Source organism: Argiope bruennichi, chromosome 2 (assembly GCF_947563725.1).
Source record: "Argiope bruennichi chromosome 2, qqArgBrue1.1, whole genome shotgun sequence".
NCBI lineage: Eukaryota > Metazoa > Arthropoda > Arachnida > Araneae > Araneidae > Argiope > Argiope bruennichi.
In genome coordinates, this window is record NC_079152.1 from 8315525 (window position 1) to 8341338 (window position 25814).

Here is a 25814-nt window from a genome sequence, read left to right on the forward strand (position 1 = left end):
TCGACGGCGGAGGTTTCCATTAACTAGGTGAAGGAACTATAAGGTTAAGGCCAGATTCAGATTTCTGGAACGGTTTCTTTTCTCCAAGGACGAAAACCAAGAGCAAGATCTCGAGAAGTTTCTAGAAGCAATTCAGCCGGACGTTTGACCGAATTCCTTCTCTTCGAAAGAATGTGTTTTATTATTTTTATAGTTTGAAATGAGTCGTAGGAATTTCATTTTTGAGAATCGCGCAGTAATTCACTGAAAGACAAGCAATTGTGAATTTCTTATGTTTTTGTTTTCGCTCAAAATTACGCGGCTGTTCGTTACAGTTATTTATATTTCCAATCCATAGAACTATCAGGAAAACTTCTTTGATTTGATTTTTTGTACTATTTTTTAACTCCAATATCTCCTGTCTTGTTTTAAATGTTATCTTCATTAAATTTAAAATAGTAATTGATTATTATTTTTAAATAAAAATTGGAATTATTTATATTAAAATACCATTTAATATTGTGTTTCCTGGCTGTTATACTATTAATGTTGAATATATTTCTTGAAATTTGATAGCACTGAAAAATATAAATTTAATGGATTTTGTTCTCTACCGAATTACTATGCATGCAAATTAAAAAATGTAGAAAATAATAATTATTATTAAACAAGAATTCTATTTTGGAGTGAAAGTAAACAATTTTTTATCTTTCATTTTAATATTTATGATTGAACAATGAAATTGGTTTGAATTTCATCGGAAGGATAAGTATAGTTATTATAGATGATGTAACAAATTAATTTTTTTTTAAATCACAAAAATTAAAGAAAAAGCATGTGGAAATAAAACTGGTATCTTAATCAACAAAAAAAATGAATTTTTAGTTTTATGATAGCGTAATCTCATTTTTGTGAGAAAATATTTTTGAATAATATAGCTGAAAAAAATAAAAAAATTCGCTTGGCTTTTAACTAACTTTTGGACTCTGAAAATTCACAATGACCGCATTCTTATTCCCCCCCCCCTCCCCCAAGAGCCTATGCACAAGATTTCATCCAGATCAAGCAAGAACTGCAGAATTATATTAAAGAATACAAACTTTCAAATTTATATATAGAAAAGAAATTGGATTATTTTCTAGACTAGCTATGAATCAGTGATTGGAGAAGTTAAAAGATTTTGCCCTAAAATCTGGGGCAGAAAAAAATATTAACTACACAGAAAAATTTCTAGATTTCTTATGAATATATGATAGGTACTGAATCTAGGGCTCAATAAATATATATTTCTATATCAGGATGTGGCAGACATTAGCCTTTAAATAATACTTTTCAATATTTCTTCAAAGATAAAGTAGCATAATAAGAGTTTTGGCGCAGCTTTACTAAGCTTATATTCAGTTCCCGACCTTGAAGCATTTTCAAGAATAGCTCTTAATCAGCTACAAGCTTGAAAGAGTTTATGGATTTGTCTTTAAATCTAAAGCATGACAAATATCTACTTCAGCATTGTAGAGTGTACAGATGTTAGACTTTTCTTTAACAGTTTACATTTCTAAAATAAATAAACTAACAGACAATTGGTAAATATTTTTTACCTTTCTTTGCTGTGCTAACATTCTATTCCAAGCCTGTTTCATTTGATGTGCTTCGCTAATACTGGACTCCAAACCCGAATCCAATGAATTTTTAACTTTAAATTAACTAAGAATTTTCATTTGTTTGAAGAATATGTTTTACGTTGAACTTCTAATTATAAATCAATCATAAAAAATGAATAATACTTTATTTATTATGCAATATAAATATTCAGTTGATGTAAATATTAGACAACACAAATCACCGATCGATATTCATTAAATAAACATGGAAAACATTCTTGCTTTCACAATAATTTAAACATCAATTTTCAGAAATAATCACTCCAAAGCTCATCACACAAAAATATCACATCGTCTTCCAATCATTTCATACATCCTGTTGTTCGAATTTTTCTAAGGTTGCCACAGATGAAAACAGTTTGCTTTCCCTTGTATTTGTCAGTGCACTCCTGAATGCACGTGACGTGATTCGGATTCACACCACCTTCTCCGGCTCTAACACTATTTGATACCCAGGATAGAACCCATTCCCCCAGAAATGCCTCAAAGGTCCCGTTCCGCAGTGTAGCTTGGGTCTCAGTTTCTTCTTTTCGCCATCGTAGTGCCAGACGACGTTGCCGAGGAAGCCGGACACTGCCAGGGACAAGACAGAGACGATGCCGCACGCTATGAAAACTGCGATGAGGGGGATGAAGTACTTGAGAGGTAGGATAAACATAGGGATGATGGAAAGGGGGGTCAGCAAGGCGATCAGGATGCCCGGAATCAAGAAGAGGATGGAGCCGACGTCCGTTAGGCATTGGAGGCGTTGTCTCTTGCGATCTACTTCAGGAGGGGCAGAACAAAACTCGAATTTTCGAGCGCTGAAAGAGAAGGATCATTTTATTAATATTTAGAAGAATATAGATTAGATTTTATGATTTAATCAGAATGAAGATTTGACGGAAAATCCTAAGAAAGAATAATTTACAAGTTCAGTGGCTGAAGTTATTTGAAAATATTAAACAAATTTTATACTTGCTTTCATATTTTATTTCTAAGAGAAATATTTTTTTTTTTTTTTAGGAGAGGGAATTTTTAATTTTCAAAAAGCTAAATTCCTTTTTGAAAAATTAAATAGGCATTAAATTTTTACGTGTGAATGGAGATCGAAAATGTATTTTGAATACTAGAGTCATACTATTTGAATTTAAATTTAGAGTTTTTGAGCAAACAGAATCTTTTGTTCCAGACGTAGAATTACAAAAATTATTTAATAATAGATAAAGTTGCACCAACATATAGTACAAAGTATTAAAATGGAATTCATGAAAGTTATTAAATTTTAAATTTGGCAGACATAATTTTGGAGAAACAAGACAGTAAAGAATCATTAGAAAATGATTTTCACGATAATGTTAATACGTTTATAGTGCGCATGTTGAGCTATTGCCACATGATCTAAATCATTAACATTCTCCTGAATGTGATTAGAAGATAATTCCAAATATGTTATACATTTGTCCTTCAAATTCATACGAAAATAACTACAGGTTTTCACAATTGTATAAGAAATTCAAATTAATGCTAAATGACATGCGCATAGAACGTTAATGCAGTTACAAAATTCATCCTTAATCATTTAATGATGAATACTTATTTATGATTGAAACGAAGGCACTGTCGGCATTTAAGTCTTTTCTCCAGAATTCGTGCTTTCCCTACGTAATTTAGGCAGCAGAGGGAGGGAAAAGGGACATTCATTCTGGACCAAATCGACTTTCTGTCCTTGACCGAACGGACGGCTCTTCGTTTTCTTGTTTCATGTTCACCGAGGTAAGCTTTTTTTGTTACCCCGCAGGTGGCACATATACTGAATATGAGCTACTGGATATTTTTGCCGTTGGCTAGACAAAGACCGGGGCCACAGAGCTATGTCTTAACCAGGGGAAGAAGATTCCTCTAAAGTATTTTTTACTGGCATTGCCATTTATGACAAATTTGAATATAATAATTCTTAACAGAAAGTCTTTACCGTCTACCTCAAACCGTTTTTTTTTTTCACAGACAAACAGATATAGTGCTAAAATGTATTTTTCGGATTCAAGAAGCTTTGAAAGATGGTGAATAGATCAAATCTTAGAATTTTTTCACAAATAATTACTTACTAATAACTAAGTAATAACTTACTAATTATTACTTTTGGCAAATAAATATTTCTAATTTCATTGTTGTAAACTACGTATATGACAATGTAATAAGAAGTGGAATACGCCGGCGGACTGGCCTAGTGGTAGCGTGTCTTCCCCGTGATCTGGACGTTCCAGGTTCGAGTCCTGGTTTGGGCATGGTTGTTCTTCACCTTGTGTTCTAACTGTGAGGTGTGTGAAAGAGCACACCTGTGAAAAGGGTTTGTACAAGCGAATGTGTAAGTGTCATCCTCAAATGAGCTAGAAGTCAGACTTCTACCCTCGGATGGTCAAGGGACTTTACCCTCAGAAGCTGTTGCTAAACTCGGCTTAAATGAAAACGGACTTGTCTGTGGCAAGTGGAATATAAATGTAAATAAATAAATTTAACAACTAAGCTAATGGTTTCCAAACGCAGACAAATTCTAACGGTATTATATAATATGATTTCGAAAAATGTTATGTTTTTAGAATTTTTTTTAATATTGACAAATTTTTGCCAGATTGAATCAAGACATAGATAAAGTAGACAGCTGCCTAGAACGCTGCATCATTTATGGATTCCCAAGGTTTCTTTTTTTATCATTCTTATGTAGGATAATCTAATTTGCAATGTAATTTGTTGTCTATCTGCATTTGACTATTATGTCATCTACTCAAATTAAAATGAAATGTTTAAATTTCAGAACATTATTTCTAGGATTTCTTTTCATTTTTTCAGATTTAGTTACAAATTACCGTCCTCAGTTTTTTTTTCTCAGTATGTTAATTAATTCAACAAATCAACAGATTTTTCAAACTTTGCATAACAATACGAGGGTGGGTGGAAAAGTTTCTGGCCTGACCTAGAGGTGGCGCTCCCGAAATTACTTTGACAAAAGCACTTCAAAGTACCATCTTTGTTCAATACTTCTTGCGTATTTTAAAAGATTTGTATTTTTTTCGTTTTTATACTGTCCTGTTTTAAAATTTCCTTCTTTTGTTTTTAGCCGAGTATGGAGAAAACTAAAGTGTGAGGTGTGATAAAATATTTTTTTTTATAAAAGACTTATCTCCAACGGATACTAAAACTTAGCAAGATATTACATTGGGGGAATCTGCCCCTTCATTTATAATTATTAAAACATGGGTTGGTGGCTTTAAACGTGATCGTACAAGCACTTTGGATGCGGAGCGTTCTTTAAAATCAAATTCAGACGCTGCAGATGAAATCATTAGAAAAGTTCACAAAAATATTATAAAGGATCGCCGATTGAAATCGATAGAGGTTGCTGAGTCTGTTGGTATATCCAAAAAACGAACATGTCATATTTTAATCGATATTTTGGGTACGAGAAAGTTATCAGCAAGATGGGTGCAGCATTTGCTAACATTGGATCCAACACTGCAGCGCATGACGATATTGGAGCTGTACAGTTCAAACCCCGATTGATTTTTTACAGAGTTTTCTTACCGTGGTTGAGACATGGATCCATCACTATACTCCAGAGACCAAACAGCAATCAAAACGGTGGAGAGTGAAGGATGAATCAGCTTCAAAAAAAGCAAAAAGTGCGCCATTTGCTGGAAAGGTTATGGCAACAGTTTTTTGGGACGTGAAAGGAATTTAATTATTGAATTATTTTAAAAAAGACAGGACCATAAATGCTGAATATTATGCTAATCTTTTGGATAAATTGCATTCCAAAATCAAAGAGAAAAGAACAGGTTTCATCAAGAAGAAAGTCCTGTTTCACCAGGACAATGCTCCTGCCTGCAAGGTTGTCATTATGATGGCAAAACTTCATGAACTGAAGTTTGAAATTCTTCCTCATGCACCGTATTCTCCGGATATGGTTCCCGCGGGCTACAGCCTCTTTAGTAATATGGAAAAAATTCTGGTTGGATGGAAATTCTGTTCTAATATCGAAGTCATCTCAGCAACGAATGCTTATTTTGTGGCTTTAGAAGAAAGCTCCTACAGAAAGGGGATCCAAGCATTGCCGCGCCGCTGTGTGCTGTCTTTGTACTTTGTCTGTGTGCTGAAGCAAGTGTATGTCTTTGGAAGATGACTAAGTTAAAAAATAAAGCAATCATTAAACAGATTTTTTTTTTATTTTCCTTGTTAGGCCGGAAACTTTTTTACCTACCTCGCATTTAGGGTGTGCCAAAAATTACTTATGTAGAAATTAAAGTCAATGAAAACATTTGATTTGTAGATTTGGTAGTTAGTTAAGCAAATCTCATTACGAGGCCATAAAGGCAAAAATTATTTAAAAAACCATTTTCAGACTGCTATTTCCGGAGTGATTATAGGATGTAAAATCTAAACCAGCAGGAATGGTTTCAATGAAACTTTCTCGTGGATTACAGACTCGCATAGTTTTGGAATTAAAAAACAAAAGAAAAAAAACTGTACTTCGTAAAATAATAAATTGTAACAAATGTAAGTATAGAGAACCTAAAAAGCATGATTAATCAAACAAAAAAAAAATAAATTTATACAAAAAAGTGCTTGAGATATTAAAAATACTGTAGCATAAATGAAAGCAAATCGATCTCAAGTATGATAAAATAAGATGCTGACATTTCCAAGGAAACATGTTCATGCTTAAAATGATATAATATCAATATTACTCCTCTCCTATGCCGCATAAAACTGGGGGTTTGTGAACGTCCCTTCAGCGTAGATTTTTATTTTCAAAGCTTCATAAATGAGCACTTTCTGCTGCGTAGTGACGAAACCCCGAATATATATGACTGAACCTTTGACTGAAACCCAAATATGTCGCAGAATCATAAATATAGTCGCGAAATCCCATGCTGAATATCATTTATCAACATTCTTGTATAGTTCTCGAGTTTACGTGAATGAGAATACAACAAGTGGAAAGACGGCCAACGTTTTGACAAATTTGACTCAGTTTGATAAAAATCTATACATTGGATGTTGAGAATGCAACTAATATCGTCATTTATCTAAGTTGAATGTTCGCAGGTCCATGCTTGTCAAAATACAAATTTACAATCAATCATCTCTAAATGAAAAGGGTTCAAAATTAAAACGGATTTATATTTAGATGTAAAATTTAAAGTAACAAATTTAATCTGTGAAGCTCTAAAATTTATAGCTTTAGTGTTTACTTGTACTCGAACAACCAGACAAACAGACATCTTATGAATAAATTTCGTTCAAATCTGATAGAAATCGATAAATTAAGTATAAATTAAAATACCAAAAAGTTCCAAATTTCTTCCGTTTAGCTCAAAGCAGTTTAGATTATTTATCAAACGAGTATGATTTATCGTATACAATTTGGAGAGGGGAGATATGCACTTTAAAGCAAATTTTTCTATGATTTTTTTTTTTAGAATTTTAATTTATTAAAAATTAAGTGAATTGTTGACATTCTTTCAAACTACTAGCAAAAATTATTAGCGATAATTTTATTGCTCTAAAAAATTCGATGGCATTTAAAATTTCAAAAATTGTCATATTATTAATATTAATTTATTTATGTAATTTTTTTCCTTAATTTTGATATTTATTAAAATTAATATTCCTTAAAAATTTTTCAACAATATTGATTTTGCTATGATGAATTCTTGCTTTATCAAATATTTAATTGTGTGATTTTCCATGATTGTTGAAACTTATAGAAGAAATATTCTGCTATATATCTGCTCATGATTGAATAAAGAATCAGAAACTGAAGATGTAAACGCATGAAAGTAACATGCATTCAAAACAAACATTATACTGGCAAGTTTTTAATAATATCATGGGAAATTACGTTACTCCATTACGAATTACTTATTATATATATATATATGTTACCGATAAAGTGTCTAATTCAATTATTTCATAGAATAACTATATATTTCAAGAAATAACTAAACAAGTCAGTTAAAGTATATAACAGATGACCTTGTTAACTTTACCTAGTTATTCAGAAATAACTAATGATAGAATGTTAATGAGAAAAATAACCCATTTCAAAGTTATTGTATAAATTAATTAATCATAAATAGTTAAAATCTCTCGAAAAATACATTTAATCCCCATTGAGGATGATTAATTGATAAATAATAAAGAAAAACAGATAATATAACTTATTATTGTTCATACTGATAACGTTAGTTAAACAGAAATGAAAAAAAAAAAAGAATATGTTTCAGAAATAGTTATATTTAAATATTATCAAAACAAAAAAAAACATGTGAATGCTGGGAAGAAAAACTGTTGCTTCATAAAAACACTAGCCGCCTTTGGCGACCAACCGGTTCGCCAATCTTAATGTTCGTTAAAATTTTAATAATTAAATATTTTATGCAATTTCTACTTTAATAGCTTCTTCATCAAAATATTTTAAAACTTCAAAATTTGATTATCATATAATTCATTCATAATATTATAAAGGCCTTCAGTCATAACGTAATATGTATCTCTCATTTTCTGTTAGCACCCGTAGAATTTATGCTTTAAATTAAAGTGGAAAGAATTTATCTTCAATTAATATAATAATATTTTTTACTGAAACAAAGCATTTTTTTATAATCTGATTACTGAAAATAGAGTCACTCAGCGTTTAAACTTTATGGGCACTAAAGAATATTTTTTTAAATTTATGTAATATCTCAAGAGTTGGTCAACAAAATTTTCTTAGATTCATTATGAGCAGATCGATTCATTAACAATGTTTAAATTTAAATGCATCAAACACTAATAAAATAAAACGAATCGTTTAAAATAAACGGTTGAAAACAGGTTTTAAAAAAACTACTTAAGAAACGTTGTACTTAAAACTATAAGCATATACATGTTGTCATGGCAACAATCAGAACAGAATGCGCATGCGTGAATTTTCTTCGCCGGTTACGTAACGCAAATACGTGATTTTTTCTACGCCAGTTGGGGTAACGCTATGCGGATTAGAAATTTTTAATTTCCTTTATTCTGTTTTATTTTAATTCAAAAGTACTTCAGAATGAATCTGAAAGATTGATTCATTAACAATGTTTAATTTTAAATGCATCAAACATTAAGAAAATAAGCAGAACCGATTGAAATAATCCGCCGAAAAATTTTAACCCTAGCCTCATTACTGTTGGGAGAAAAAAACAACGGAAGCCTTTCTCGTTTGGCGCTGGGGATAATGGAAGATTTTTTTGGCGGAAAAGTTGGCGGTGGGGAAAATGGAAGATTCTTTTGGCGGGAAAGTTAGTTTTTAATTAATAATTAAAATTCTAATTAAAATTTCAAAAAAAGGGACCCCAGGTGCACATTCCCGACCTCTAAGGTATACATGTACCAAATTTGATAGCTGTATGTCAAATGACCTGGCCTGTAGAGCGCCAACACACACACACACACACACACACACACACACATTGAGCTTTATTATAAGTATAGATGGTGTAAATTTTTTCAAACAAAAATGTAAGATAATATTATTTTAAATTTTATGAAATACCATTATTTTACTTTTCATTACTAAGTAGAGCTGCGAGGACACTTTGAATTGCATTGCGTAATATTTTTAAAACAAGCACACTTTTTACTATTAGCATCATTTTTTTACACGAGCACTTTTTAAATTCTTATCCTGTGCCGCAACTTTGAGCTGCTGCAACAGATCGAAGCGTTGCGTCAACATTCGAAACTTCTTCAATGGAAATGAATTCTCGCTCACATATACTGAACTGAGATCTAGAGTGCAATTGTTTTACTCTGCCATCTCTTGTTCCTAATCGGAAAAGCTAGAACCGTTTTCAAAGAACTTTCGAGTGTCGTATTTCATACTTTAATGATCAAGTAATCATTATTCTATAGAATACTTAATTAAATTGTAGAATTCGTCAGTTTTTATACTTTAACTGACGTCTAGTTATTTTATGAAATATCTAGTTATACTAAGAAATAACGGAGTGTACACTTAAACGGCAACATGTACATAAAATAATATAGGAAAAAGATCACACGCTATTTTGATGTCAGATGCTTTAAAGTACTATGTTGAGAAATTCCTGATATCAAAATATTCATAAAAGATTTAAGTGAAATCAAATACAACCAATATTCTTAGCGAAACATCTGACCGTCAAAAGTAGCAAATATTTCATAAATAGCGATTCAATTTGGTAAGTTCATCAACAGTTTTTATTTGATTTGCCTCCGGGTCATTTTTTAATGCAGAGAAACATCTTTACATTCATTTACAATTTAATGATTTCTCGAAAATTCGATTAGTATTTACTAACGAAGTCCTTCATTTGCATATCCAGGAAAACCTCAAACACAAAATACTTTTTCTCTCTCCAAGGATAAACTAGTGAGAATCTTTTTTTTTTTTTAAATTTTAATCCCACTATCTTGTTTTGTCGTAATTTTTGGCTGTCAAAATACAAGTAGCTTCTGAACAAAACATTTTTAGAAGGCAAATGGATGTTTCAAGATTATGTAAAAAGTATAACAGCAATTGTCCCCATTTTTACTATTAGTGGAGTAATATTATTTATTCTACTTTTTTTCAGAATGCAAATGGATGTTTAAGAATAAAATGTGTAAAGATAACTATAGTACATTTTTGGATTTCATTGGAAAGATGTTATTTATTCTACGTTCGATAGAGAACAAATGAATAATTAAAAATTATTTAAGATATATAATAGCAATTATCATCCATTTTTAGATGCTACATAAAAATAAATAAACATCAATGGATTCAGTAGTCTAACAAAAATGATTATGAGTATTGGGTGTAAGCTTTAGAATCACAGCGGCGAGAAATAAATAAAACACTAGTTTCACTTTTGTCGCCAAATATTGGCGAAGGACACAATGGCACGGCAAAGATAAATGTTAAAACGGGTCACAGAATTTTAATTTTTAAGCCACTACTTCTCCTAGCCAAGCCACAGATAAAATTTTATTTTAACCATTTAGTAAAGAACATAATTTCTGACCAAGATGAAATATGATAACAATACATTTTGGTGTAGTAAAAATAAATGGTATTAGTTCATGAAATTGTTTTTTTTAATCTTTATATTTGGCGAAAAGCAAAACAAATGTTCGATTCTTTGCCTTTGTAATGCCTTAAAGACTAACAGCAGTAGCGTACAAGTAGTGAATTTGACTAAATTTTCCAAATGAAAAAAGATGACAGAAAAGTCCTATGGATTATAAAACACTATAGAAATCCTGTCCCATTTCTTATCGTTTGCAAGTTATAGTGACTAAAACAAAACAAATACATAAATCATATCAGTGTTCTAGCTCCGGAGAAATTTAATCTTCCATTTGAAATATGAATCTAAAATACGAGGTGTTTCAAAATTACAAATCTTAAAATTTAATTAAAAGAAAAGTTAAATAAAATATTGCCGACCAAAGTCAAATATGAGTAGAACAGAAATTGGCGTAGCACATAAGTATCACTAGGAGATAAATTGACAGACTTGCAGACATGACATAAATATGATTAATCTATACTAATTATAAAGATGTTGTAAGAGTATGTACATGTGCTTTTGTCTCTACAGGCCAGTTACCTACAGTTAGACATGCTTTGACTACCAAATTTGCCACAAATTTAACTTGGAGGGTAAAAATGTGCACCTTGAAGATCTTTTTCAAATAACTATAATTTTAATTAATTAAAAATTAAGCATTGTTTTGACGATTTTGCTCTCTAACTTCCGAAAATATTATCGCAGAAAATTTTACGTCAAGGTGAAGTTCAAAATCATCTTTATAATGACACCAATGTTTTAATTCATAAATTAAGTTTCTATTTTTAACGAATATTTAATAAATATTTTAACCATATTTTTCATTTATTTCGCGCAAAATAAAAATAAAATTTAATCTGCACAAGCACATTATACGTGCATGGAAAGAATTTAGGTTTTATAAAGTGTTTCCACCACATTTTCAAAAGTTCAAATTAAAAAAATAAGTTAAATATTATTACAAATCTATAAATGTGTAATTTTCCACACATGTCTGTATGAAATGAAATGAATAAGAAATACAACATTTTCTAAAAAATGAATTCAAGACAAGGTTTTTTATAATATATTACAATATCTACATTATTACTTCCTGTTAAATGTTAAAAATTAAAAGTCTTTAATGTTAAAATCCAATGTAGTTAAATAATTTTTATCATTATTTTAAAATTCTTAATTAGCATACAAATTATGCATGTTTTTTATCACCCTTTTCATCAAAAAATTAATTTAAAAACATTTTTTCCTGTACTTATTTTAAAAGTGAAGACGTGAAAATAATGGTATCTAGTTCATTGTTAAGAATTCAATAAAATACAACAAAAAAAAGTGTTCACATGAAATAGTTGTGAAAAAAAATTTTCCTCTCTTGTCACAAACTTAAATTACATCAAGGATAAATTTCAGAATTGCAGAAGGTTTCTCATTTTTTTTATCTTATAAGCCAACACGTTTTTCATTTATAAGAACAGACAACCTTTCCTCTTTCTGTTCATCTTCTGTCGCATGATTTTAAGCATCTGAAAGCAAACAGAGTATGAGGATGTCGAGTCTTAATTTGTCCAAGGTTTTACGTAACCGAAACTGAAAACAAATAAATTCAAGAAAGGCCAGAATGCGCACAGGAAAACGCTGTCCGCGCAGAGAAAAAGCAAACAACCCCAAGCAACACTTCCTTTAAAGCAGGAAAGAGATAATACGACAGCTGTTTCAATTAGCGAAAATATTATTTGAAATTTATTAAGACCTAAAAAAACAATCATATGACTTTTTCACAAAACAATTTTATCCAAAACGTTATTGAGTAACAAGCCGTCTCTGGCAACCATCTGGTTTGCCAGGATAGATGATTGCAAAAATGTTCACCATTTCATTCCAATATTTTCTATTATTTCTTTCAAATATTTTGTACAGCTTGCTTTGAATGGCTTTCTCAACAATGTAGTTTTGAACCTCACATTTTGGTAGACATGTGACATGCACTTATTAAAAGCTTTACACATTTCTCTTCATTATACTGTGCACTCTCTACTTACTTTTCTATCTTTTCATTCTAAAATTTGAATTTTATTGTGAAGCAGAAGTAATCAGATATAAATTTCAACTAATGCTAAAACTTTCTTGCTGAAATTGTATATAAAGGACGCACTTTAAGACTTCTCGCATACTCTCTAAAAAAAAGGTGTTATCCCAGAGAACGCCTTGTATGGTATTGGTGTACTATAGTTACAAAATTTTAAGCTTTGGCATTGGTGTACTATAGTTACAAAATTTAAGTTTTTAATTTAATTTAGAATTTTTTTGGAATCTTTCGTGCCATTCTTGGCCGGTTTTTTGGCTATTAGTACCTCGCATGCTTTAATAGTATCCAAAAATTTAATTTGCACTTTAGACAAGTTTTTATCAATCGATTGGAAAAAACAATTTGCCACTGATGACAGTGATCTATAAATCTGTAAGAACATGAACACCTGATCTGCAAAACATTAAAAGGAATCCAAAAAATAACGTCTTGAAATGTACACGACATAATATGAATATATAAGTATGGGACCTTATAGATAAATGTAGACTACAAAAGATAATAAATTAGATTATCCTAAATAAGAATGCTAAAAAAGAAACCTCGAGTGTCCCCAAATGCTGCAGGGCTTCTTGACAGCTGCCTACATTTTCTATTTCATGATTCAATTGTTCAGAAAGTTGCTGAATACTTTAAAAAGAATTCTGAAAATCCGAGTTTTTCGTTTGCAAGGCATATTATATAGTACTGTTAGAACTTTTCTGCGTTTGGTGACCATCAGTTTAGTTGTTTTATTTACCTACTGACATCTGCATTCCGCTTCATTTTATCACTTTCTCGTATGCGAAGTTTACAGAAAGTACTGCCGAAAAATTCCAACTATGATTTTGATGAATCTCTACATTTCAAACTTCCTTGAATCCGAAAAACGCATTATTGGCACTACGTCTGTTTGTCTATGAAAAAAATAACTTTAAAAAAATTTGAAGACTGAAATTTTGTCTTTTATATAAAATTTTCATGTTTTTCAGCAAATCCGTTCAGAGGACGTCTGTCTGTCCGATTGTTCGAATATAAGTTAACACGATAACTACAAAATGAAGAGATCGATAAGATTCATTATACCGATTTAACATCAACATCGTAGACACTTATCAAATTTGAGCCAAATTTAACAAAGGAATGACCGTCTTCTATCTGTACTTTCAGAAACATGCAAACATTATAAATCAAAAACGCAATGACACAAATATGCCAAATTTAGTATATGATTTTGTGACTACAAATATAGTTCTTTGTCAAATTTTCCTTTTAATCAATTAGTTAAAAAACACAAATTCCAATTTTGGATGCTATAAACTGCATGTCAGGATGAATCGCCAAAACACTCGCCAAGGATCATGCAATAGATTTATTAAAAATGCGAAATTCAGGCCAAAGGTTAGTACTTCCTAATGAATGTAGATACCATGCAAAGGGTCTCTGAGAATGAGAGATTACATGAGGAAGTTTTAGATAAACCACTCCCCCTGGTCATTCAGGTCATTATAAATACTTGTCAAGGAATAGTGTCATTTGATGTGATGTCACAGTCGCTTGACAATAACAATGCGAAGGTCAATTAACATCCAATGAAGTGATATCTTACTTGTTCAGTAGCTTAACAACGTTTACTATCCAAAGGTGTGCAAGAGATCCCAAAATTCAATCGGCGTAGCATGCAAGATATGTATCATGTTAGCGTGGTACGCTCCATTAAAGCATATTTTTTATTTAATGCTTGAGGCTTTCGTAGCATAGATCTTTATATTATACTAGCCGCCTTTGGTGACTAGCTAATTTGTTGGTGACATAAATAATGTTTAATTTCCAGTAAATCTCATACGTGTAATTTTGATGTTGATATTCCCGCAAAAAATGTTTTAAAACATCAAACTAAGACAGATATTATAGCAGTGTTATTTCAATTGGCTTTATGTTCAAATTATTGTGCACATGAATCTTTCTAATGTTGTCGTCCAATGTTATCATAGTACAAATATAAATGCAATTATCCGATATTTATCTTCTACCACTATGTCCTGTTTAGCGGCGCAACACTTCTATTTACTTTCTTAATTCCTCTTACAAATGGCGCAAATAATAAAAAAAAATCTTCCTTTAAATTTCAACAATGAATCCCGTGATAAATTAAATCTGAGGGCTGAATTTCATTGCAACACTAAAATTTATTGTTGGAAAAAATATGCAAATTTTTTTAAATTATCAAAATTTAGAAAAAAAAATTACATGGCATTAGAAAGACCATTTTTGTAAATTTCAAAAAGGCATAATTTTTGATAAAATAATATTTTTGAAATATATCATAAAGATACCAAAATCACCCTTGTTTTTTTTATAATTTGATTTTTTTTTCTTATTTATAAGAAAGAATTATCATTTATTTCTGTGGAACAACTTTGTATCCCATAGTCTATCATAAAAATGTTTTAATTTAACACAATTTTGAAGACAAAGAGTACCTGAAGAATAATATATACAATATCCAGCTATGGATACATAAGGCCTCGGAGGCAGACCTTATTCGGAACTCTGACCAGGGCATAGTTCTAATTTCTATAAGATCGATTAGACTAAACACCTTGTTGTGGTTTATAATGATACTTGTCATGGACAAGCTCGCGGAAGAAGTCACCAATTTTAAGCCAAGGGAGCGTCTCTTTTTACGTTTACCTACTCACGCATCACATTTGCTTGCACAACCTTTTTTTACAGGGGGGCACATTGACACATCTCACAGACAGAACAGATGAAGAACAACCATGCCCGAACGTTGGCTCGAACCCAGGACGCCCAGATCACGGGGAAGACGCACTACCCCTATGCCAAGAATCCGGAAGACTAAATATGTAATATGAAGTAGCAGCAAAAAGTGTGAAAAATCTTTGGAAAGAGTGCATTTTGTAGATTTAATAAATCTCAACAGCAATAGTATTTGTAGTAATATCATAAAGCTTATACACCATTTTAAAGATGATTCTTTTAATCTGAAGTCTAAAGTTTTAAAGAAACAACCAGTAGAAAGAAGCCTATAGTTTACTTCAGTTGATAAAGGATAACTTTTCTTCATTTGAATATCAATGAGCGTGATTGTTTAAATAGCCAATAAGATGGTATATTGTAATTAATAGAATTCATTAGTAGAAGAACGTTTGTTTTTTTTCATGTGTTTTTGTGATTGCAATCAAAATGATCAATTGTAATTGTGATTGCAATCAATTGAGTGTACTGATTAACAACAAAAAATGGCATCATGTTTTACTGTTGCATGAACAAGGTGCTAATTATAATAAAATTTTAAAGAAAATTGATGGCAGTCTAACTAAAGGTGATACTTCTAAATTTTTGAAGGAGTGTAAAGAAATTCAGTTTCTATAAAATCAAATCAATAAAAGTAGGAAACAATTAATAACACCATGATAGAATAATTAAAAGATTGATTATGTAGTGAAGAAAATCATATGTTATTATTTTACAATTTATAATTTCCAAAATTTTAACTTACGTCGCTTTTTCCTTTTCCATCTGAGCCTGCAACTGCGCCATCAACCTCATCTCCAATTCTTTCTCATTTGCAACATACTTCACGGGCGATATGATAGTGTAGACAGCCGATGTCTCGCTCTCCAAAGGCCTGTAGCCAAAAGTTGGGGACGGACATCTAAGGGACGTCTGGGACGCTCGCAGGGACGGATCTAATACATTGAGCATCATGGACGACATATCGATCTGGTCTTTGCCACCTGCTCCAGTTCCACGCCCAGACATGGCCGACAAAGCCATTCCATTTTCACATCTAGTGACATCGTCCCTCAAGCTAATAGAAGATGGCGTTCTGACAACTATCAATTCCTGAGGTTCAAAGGCTGGGTTTGTGGCACCAAGTCCATCCTCCTGTCTAGAGCAAGAATCTTTGATGTATTCTACTACAACATCTGGAATGGCCAAAGTCTTTGCATCTTGTTCAAGTTCAGACATAGGCTTTTGGGTATCTAGTTTGTAGACAACGATGGAAGAGTTGAGGTTCTGAACTGCGGCATTGGCCTCAGCTGCACGATTAAGATTTATCTCGTGTCTGGGCATCTCAGGCGTTTGGGTGCCCACGGTACACCCAACTCGCGGATGGCTGTTGGGTGATAGCAAGGCATTGTCACTATCAGATGAAGCACTTGAAGTATCTTCCATGATTTCACAATTAAGGATCTTGGGAACAAGTCTTTATTTTTGATTATGAAGCTTTAATGCATAACCTGCAATGAAAAGTATGATAAACATTTTGTAAACATTTAAAAGTAGCATTTTAAAAGTATTAAAAAATTATAAATATGCAGGAATGATCTTCTTAAAATCTTCTCCCATAATGCTGTTATTGCTCAATCTATGCCCCCTCGGACGGAATTGAAAATGTGAACCATAAACAATTCCCTGAACGCCACGAATACTCCGATTTTTATCGTGAAAGTAAGCACATAAACATTTTGCGCTTCAATAATACAGTGAGGAAAACCAGGTATGCATTTTGGAGTCATTTTTTCTGACCGACAGAGCCTAAACTGGACGCCGAACTACAATTATAAACACAAGGTCATATATCAAGGTCATACTTTTATAAATCATTGTGCTTTTAAATTATCATTTTATTAAAATTATTTAACTTATACGCTTTATACTCACTCTACATGCATGCGAATACACAGACCGACAGATAGACATCCAACTCTTACACGGATTTATTTCCAAATTGTTAACGGGTCGACATTTTAGATTCCAAAACTAAATAACATTTTTGTTCATTTAGCTCTTTCTGTTTTATGCATTTTCTGTTCATTTAGCTCTTTCTGTTTTATGTATTTTCTGTTAATTAGCTCTTACATTTTTATTATGGTATATACTTACACGGGACAACAAACAAACTAGAGGATTTCAATAAAAGTTTTGTTAGAAATCCATAAATTTGATGAAAAGACCACATACCGAATTTCATCTGTGTAACTCAAAGCGTTCTTGAGTTATTTTGTTCTCAGAATATCCACAAAATTCCAAAAATGTGTGTGTGTGTGTTTTAACTCGGAGAGGTTTGAAACATGAAGATTCTTCAAATTCTCAAATTTAAAAAACTACAAACGAATACAATATTAACGATTACAATACTTTCTCATTGTAAAAGTAATCCGAGAAAGTAAAAATGGAAGTCAGTCAAAATAATGAAGCCATTATATGTCAAAACAGTAAAGTACTTTATTTTGTCTGCGAATTTTAAGACGCACAGAGCGGAACTTTTATTGTCATTGTTAATACACAATGAAATTCTGCTACCCAAAATAGACACAACAGCAACAACAACAAAAAAAGGAAACAAAGTCACGTGTTGATTATCGACATCACGCCTATCCAAGAGAAAATTGGTATTTCCGGCTTAGTCATTTAGTAGCAAAGCGGCGGAAGCGTTGAATTTCACTGCTAGAAGTGCAACATGTATATGATGCAGCGGTGAGGCCAAGGTAAAGATTGATTAATACACAGAATCTTATATTTTTCTTCAGACATGCGCTAACGAGTTCATGGGAAGTTAAGACGTATTTAAACAGGTAAATAACTATTATCGCAAATGCAGAACCTAAATGAATGGATACCATTTTAACTACACTAATATTAATACAAATAATCGACATTTCTAATTTTTAAACAAAACGAGTTAAAATTAAAGTAATAATACGTGTTCGATTAAAAAAGAATATAAAATTATACTTAAATTATTATATTTAGTTAAATTCTATTTTTTTCCCCCTCAAGAAAAGGCAAAAAAAATCTTTTTTTTTTTTTTTTGTTAAAAACCATTGAAACTTGTCAGTTCTGGAATTTTCTCTCTCCAATAAAGGTATTTTTACTCCTCCCCTACATAAAAATTTCGATCTTAATGAAAGTTGAGAATACCTCAGAACCAGTTACTAAGTAATCTTAATTGCCATGCCATTACTCTATTCACCTGTTATGTCAAGAAGTTAAGAACCTTGAGTTCAAGAACTCCGAGATACTCTCCTCAAATCGGCGAATACCTTGCAACTTGGTGAACAACAATTACGAAATATAATTTTAATATAATTTATTCTCGCGAATCTATCGCGGGAATATGTAGGTAGCAATAGGTACAAGGTAGCAGTCGAATTTCATTTATTTTAGTCATTGCGTTCACATGCATGCGGAAGCACAGACTGACAGACGGTTTAAAATCATAAGTATCTGTATTAAGATGCTAAAGTTGTGTATCGAATTTTATCATTCTAACTCTTTGTGTTTTGCAGTTTTGAGTTCACTTGTTCTCAAAAATCAAGACATACAGACTCTCTTCTAATGAATATCATTCAAAATTTCTTAGAAATATACAATTTTGGTCGTAATTCCATGCGCCAAATTACAGTGGTCTAGTTCAAGGAGTTTTTGAATTAATCGATATCACAGAGAGACAGACGGAGAGACGGATGCAATGTTAAAAATATGTTTTTCGAACTAAGAGAGGTTTAAAACGCGGAAATTCGCCAAAATCTTCGAATTTTTTTAGTGATTGCAATATTTCCTCTATACTTCATATACGAAAAAGTAAAAAGCGAAAAAACAAAGAAAAAAGAAGAAATACCGAAGTCCATTAGAGAAAAAAATAAATAAAATAAAAATAAAATAAATCACAAAGCCAACATAAATGGAATCAATTTAATACAACAACTGATATAACTGATTGGCATTTCTTCATTTAGAATTATAAATTGCGTTAAATTTCATGGAGATAATTATTAAGAAAATTAATTAAAGAAATAAGGAATAAAAGTTCAATTAAAAATATCTGAAAAGTAAGTTCAAATTATAGTATCAAGTTAAATTCCCACTGATTTTATTTTCCTTCATAGCGAAGGGAGTTTTTAGTTACTCAAATTTTTTTTAACAATAAAACTGTCAATTTTTTGACTAATTTAGATTCCGACACAATTTGATAATTGTAATGCGATATTGTTTATACAGAATTCAACAATGTTTGAGATAATTAACTAGATTAACACACTTTTGGTTCAATTAATACATTGTCTATGAAAAAGATTAGCAAAAAATATATTTTACCATTAGGTATTTTTAAATGAGTTATTACAATTAAGAGTTCTTCATAATTATTTTCTCGGTTTCGAGAATACGCTACAAGTATTGGAAATAATAATTTAATGGAAATTGGAATTTATGTACAGATCAATTATATATTTTTTAAATACCTGTTTAAAAAATAAAACAAAGAAAAACATTATCAAATATAAGCAACGTTAAATCAATTTTTTTTAAATTCAAAAATTTTAATAAAATTTTTAATTTAACTTAAAATAAATTTGGAGATAGCACCATGTTTATAAGTTTAACCAAAATATTATTTAAATATATAATCAACTGAAAGTTACTTTTTTTTGGACTTTGGAAAGCTAGTAACTTTCTTTTTGTCTCAATAAAATGTGTTCTGCATTTCATCAAGATAGGACATAGACTGACTTGTAGTAAAGAAACCTGTTGTTCGTAAACATACAAATTTTTATTTTTAGATAGAGAGATAATGAAAATTTTAAGTATTTAATTTTTAATTATTATGAAAAACTTGATCAAAATGCCTAAAGAAATAAAGCAATGAAATAATTTGGAAATCCCTGCAAAAGACAACATTTTCAACATACGCACCATGAGGACAATATCGCGAAGTAAAAATTTTAAAAATTGATGATATTCCAGTAATTTTATAAAAGTAATAAATGGTAAATAATGTTATGCGCTTTAATGTATAAAAATCTTAAGGTTGTAATATTAACTGCTGTGAAATGAGTTTGTCAAAAATATAATTGTCTTTTTCAAACTTCCGACAGTAATTTATTTGAATACAGCATATAATTTCTATGTGCTTTTATAAATTACATTTTCTCAAATATCAACCGGAAGCAAACGAAAAGAATTTTTTAGAAACATATTCTGCTATAAAGAAAAAAAAATGGTTTAACTTCTAATTGTGAATTGTGAAAAGTTTTCAATAAATTATATAGTTTAATATTAATATTAAAACAAAATACAAGTTTAATGAAAAGGTACCAAGTATTTTAATAAAAAATTATATTTTTATTAATAAAATCTTGCTCATTAAGTAATAGAAAACGATAAGCATCAGCATTCAGATAGTAAATCTTTAATGAGTTTTAAATGAAGTAGATTAAATTTCAATGGGTTTTCTTAAAATATGAAAATGTTTTTTATAGGATGAAATATTTACTTGAATTTCAAAAGACTGCCACTGTTACCAATAAAATTTAAAATCCAAAATATAACATTCTGCAGAATGTTATATTTCTTAAAGCAAAGTATGAAGTGATTAATATTTCTCTCATTCCCTAATCATTTTATGCCATTCTAAACGCCAAACCGACAAAATAGTAAAATACCCTCTTTCATTTTTTATAAGAAATAAAATTTTTTCTCTTTCTTGATGCAACAAGTAAGTTAATATTTTAATTTGTTTTCTTTCGTAAGAAGCATAAAATTTGTTTTCTAATAATCTCATTTTGCTTTACATATTTTGAATAAAGATTTTTAAGGATTACTTTTTTATTATTTTTTAAACAATAGTCTTATATTCCAGTAGAACGCACACTTTTTAAATAAAAATGTTATCCTTGCTTTTCAAACTATGTCAAAATAACATTCTTCACTCTACAGAATACTTTCGAATTACATACAATGCCTGGATAAAGCTCATATATTTAATTAATTCTTATACTTCATCCTTTGTCTAAAATTATCTAGGATTTCTTCGAAGAGCCGCTGTTTTATACATTGTCAAAAACATATTTATTAATGAATAAATATTTATCTTATGTAAAAAGGTTTTTTTATGTTATTTCTCTTATAAGCATTATTATCGTTCTTCAAATATTAACATAGATGTATTTATTTATGTTTCTCAATATATATTTTCCTTTGCAATGTTTGAACAATGAACAAAGTTTTTATATTATGACTTATGATCCTGAAAAAAGGCAACGAATTTCATGAAAACAAGTGCGTTTGCCACATTTCACAGAATCAACAAATAAATTTAATTAAAAAAATCACCTTGACTTTTAGTATTTCATTAACAATTTTGAAATGTACATTAATTGCTTTTATTATTTAATGTATTATATTTTAACCAAAAGTTGTTATTTCACGAATTTATTAAATGTATAGAATTTGTCATCATTACTTAAGAATTTAATTTTATATATTTTTTGCTTGTTACATATCTACTCATTTGGCAGAAAAAAGTTTTTATATCAAAATGGGATCATAAACGTTCTTTCAATCAAAGAGTCCCTTACTCAATAAGAACATTTTTAAGAATATCTTACAGCATAACATAGTTGGAACTGAGAAAATTTTGCTTATTCTTTAACCTTTAAATTAGAAGCTTTCGAAAAAGAATTTTTTTATTAATGAGTGGCATTACAGTTTTAATGGAAATATTAAAGAAAAATTAATATAGTACAGCGATATTTAAATAAGATGAGCCATGGTAAGGAAAACAAAACAAAACAGCAAGAGTGGTTTCTCGGGAATTTTCTTCATACTCTCCAATAACGATCTTATCCTCCTATTTGTATACGAAAATATGTATTTTGGATACCTTTTTGCCGGCCCACTCGCACCAAATTTTGGCATGAGATTACGGTTGCAGTCGCAAGAAAGCTTACCGAATTTAATTTATTTAAATCATTACGTTTATGAGTTATTGCAGTTACATGCATGCGAGGGCACAGACCGGCAAATGATCAACCTTTTGATGGATTTGGTTCAAATTTTTATATTTATGTTTTAGATGCTAAATTTGTGTATCAAATTTTATCTAATTAACTCCTTGCATTTTGAAGTTATTGAACTCATTTGCACTCGAATAGCTAGACAGACAGACTTCCTGTTGATGGGCTTCATTCAAAATTTGTCAAAAATGTATAGATTTGAAATTTAAACTGTCTTCTAAAGGCGCTTTTAAGTTAGTCTGTTCACAGGCATTTTGCATCGTGTTCACATATGTGTATTTCGGACTCAGGCAGATCTAAAACTTACAGATGCGTCAAAACCTCGAGTTCGAACTTTTTGATGATTACAATTCTTCTATATTTCATACATGAGAAAGTAAAAAAAAATACGTGAGGTTTCTGCTTAGAAAATAATTCATGTCATAATATAAGCAATGCAGCAATGCAGAGACAAAATAAAATATACAAATGCATTCAGAGTTTAAATAAGTTCAAGAAGGGAAATTTACTGTAATATAAGTGAGCAAGCATTATTTTCACGCGAGTGAATTTTATACGACAACGCTACACTATATGCTAAAATAAACACAATATACTAAAATTTACAGAAATTACATCCTAAAAAACTATGAAAAGCCAGAAAAGGCTTCACTTAGAAGTTCAAGTGATTTTTAAGACCAAGGTAAAGGATGCCTAGAAAATAATTAATTTTGAGAGAGTGTTTAAATTGATTTAATAGCAAATATATATAAATTTTTCAACTAGGATTGTTATCGGATTTCTAAAGATCACAGGCAGTGGAAATATGTAGAAATCTTTCCAAAATTGTTCCATGAAAACAATCAAGATTTGAAGTAAAAGAATTTTACCTAATACTGCATAAAATAAATACAAAATTCTAAATTATCATGTGCATATTCAATGAAAGTAAAAAATATATATTAGCATTTTATTATACAGGACAATTACGGAAGTGAAAAATAAAATAAATGCAGAGAAATAAAATAAAACTTTTTTTTTCTTGCGTTTTTCATCAAACATGGTCTAAACACTTTTACTTCACAAAGAACAGATTATTTTCTTTTCAACAAATAAAATCAAAGTTTAATATCTACTAAAAAAACTAATTCCAATAATTTTTAAAATTTTATTTTCTACAGTTAACAAAAGATGCGATTACAATTTTAATCCCTTTTACGCAAATGTTTCAGAATTTGTAAGAAGTATATAAAAAAATCATATTAAATAAAGCTTTTATTTTACGCATTTCATTGGAAATATTTTATCTGAAACTAAAAAAAGACTTTAATTGAGTTTCGCAATGTTTTATTGGCGCGAAGTCGAACCTGCTTTCGAAAACATAATTGATATTCAACTCAAATCTGACCTATACCCTAAAATCCGGTTAGTAAGTTACTTCTTTACAACGGAGTCCTACACACCTGCTAATAATGATTTCATACGCTTCCAAGTTTCATTTGTAGCTTGCTGTTTGGGTTTAATAAAACAACAGGCCATTTTTTATGACACCAAATAAAACGATTGCGCAATAACTTGACGCCTGATAGTTAAAAAACGGAATTCGAAAAATTCCAAAATGCGCTCATATAAGTTCGTCTACGCAGCATTCGCGACACTTCGCTTCATATTTGCCTTCCTTCTTTGCATTTCATTATACTGCACATGCGACAGATTATAAATTATTCATTCTGGCATCCTATGACTTAGTGCTGCTTGACAATTGCGAACATTTCTGTTGTTGTATGTCCAACTACATTAGCTGACAAAGTTTAGATACTCTTTTCACAGAATATTTAGGATATTTTAAGTGTTAGATATTCAAGAATGTATTACATTGATGAATTAATGAGAATTTTTTCAGGCGTCGATACTCATTATGGTATATTTAATATACTCAGTTATTTTTCGATCCAAAAATTAAAAAAAAAATAATATACGAAAAAAGTGAATGTGACGATAAAAGAAATTTATCACGACACATTGAGTTTAAGGTAACGTTTTTCATACTGAAATCGTGGATGTAAATTTATTATTTTGTATACCAATAAAAATATTTAAAATTACACATTAAAAATTCTAAAAAGTTATAAAGGATTAAGTGCACATAAGATTAATTTTTGCCAGTTTAACATCAATAAAAATATTTAAAATTATATAATGAGTGTATATAAAATTTTGTCAAATTTAATGTCTACTACAATATTTAAAATTATATATTGAATGTTCTATATTACTAAAATAGATTGAGCGTATATAAAATTAATTTGTTTCAATTAAATGTCAATAAAAACTATTTAAAATTATACTTTAAAAGTTTCTAATTACTATAAAAGATTGGATACATATAAAACCAATTTTTGAATTTTAAGCTAAAAACGCTTAAAGTGCATTTTGCATTAAAAATAAAAACACACGAAATAAGTTTCAAAATTTTTTTTAAATTCTATAACTTGAGTTTAAAATCATATTCTAATTAAATTGCCAGAATGTATTAAATGTATATTATTCTAAAACAAATGAAATTACTAATAAATAGTAAACTGAATAAAAGTTATCTGATATAAAGACATCCCGATACAAATATAGCGAATAACCGTTTTTCATAACATCACAGTGCATTTTTTTAAGGCTTCTTTGAATGAATAAAACATTTATTTCAACTAAAACACTGAACCCACTTCTTAAAAACACTTGCAGTGTTTTTCTATGATATTGAAAACTTAACAAAAATTCCTTGATGCACCTCTTATTTTTATCGATATCTAGAACACAATTTTTAAACATCAGCATGGGTCAGTTGCAGTTCCTTCCCAAAATAGTAAAATAAATGCATAAATTTCACTGTGTATACTTCAATGTGTATTTTGATTAATATCCTTTCCCCTCAAATGAAAGTTTATTTTTGGTAAATAATAAATTTGTCATAGTAAAGATAGTAGTCCAGATATTTTTTCAATGAAAGTGCAAAATTATCATCAGCTATATCAAAATGGAGCTGAACCCAAATAAAGTGGTTAAGGTCTTACCTAAAATACTCGAGAGAAATTCATAGTACACCAAATATCCAAGTATACAAGGCGCAAGATGCGGCTTCTTCCAGAATAAGAAGAGCAACACTTTGTTACTGAACAAGAGACGAGAGTTGGTGGCATGAAATTGC

The 25814-nt window shown here is 30.1% G+C and overlaps 1 protein-coding gene across 1 annotated transcript; it reads right to left on the bottom strand.

Annotated features, from left to right (window-relative positions):
• Window positions 1–1746: 1746 nt before the first annotated feature.
• On the bottom strand, window positions 1747–25814 carry LOC129961649 (uncharacterized). Its single transcript, XM_056075174.1, has 3 exons — window positions 25681–25814; window positions 16330–17074; window positions 1747–2443 (listed from the first exon to the last, which is right to left on the bottom strand). The coding sequence occupies exons 2-3, from the start codon at window positions 17007–17009 to the stop codon at window positions 2056–2058; spliced, it is 1068 nt and encodes a 355-aa protein (XP_055931149.1). The 5' UTR covers window positions 17010–17074; window positions 25681–25814; the 3' UTR covers window positions 1747–2055.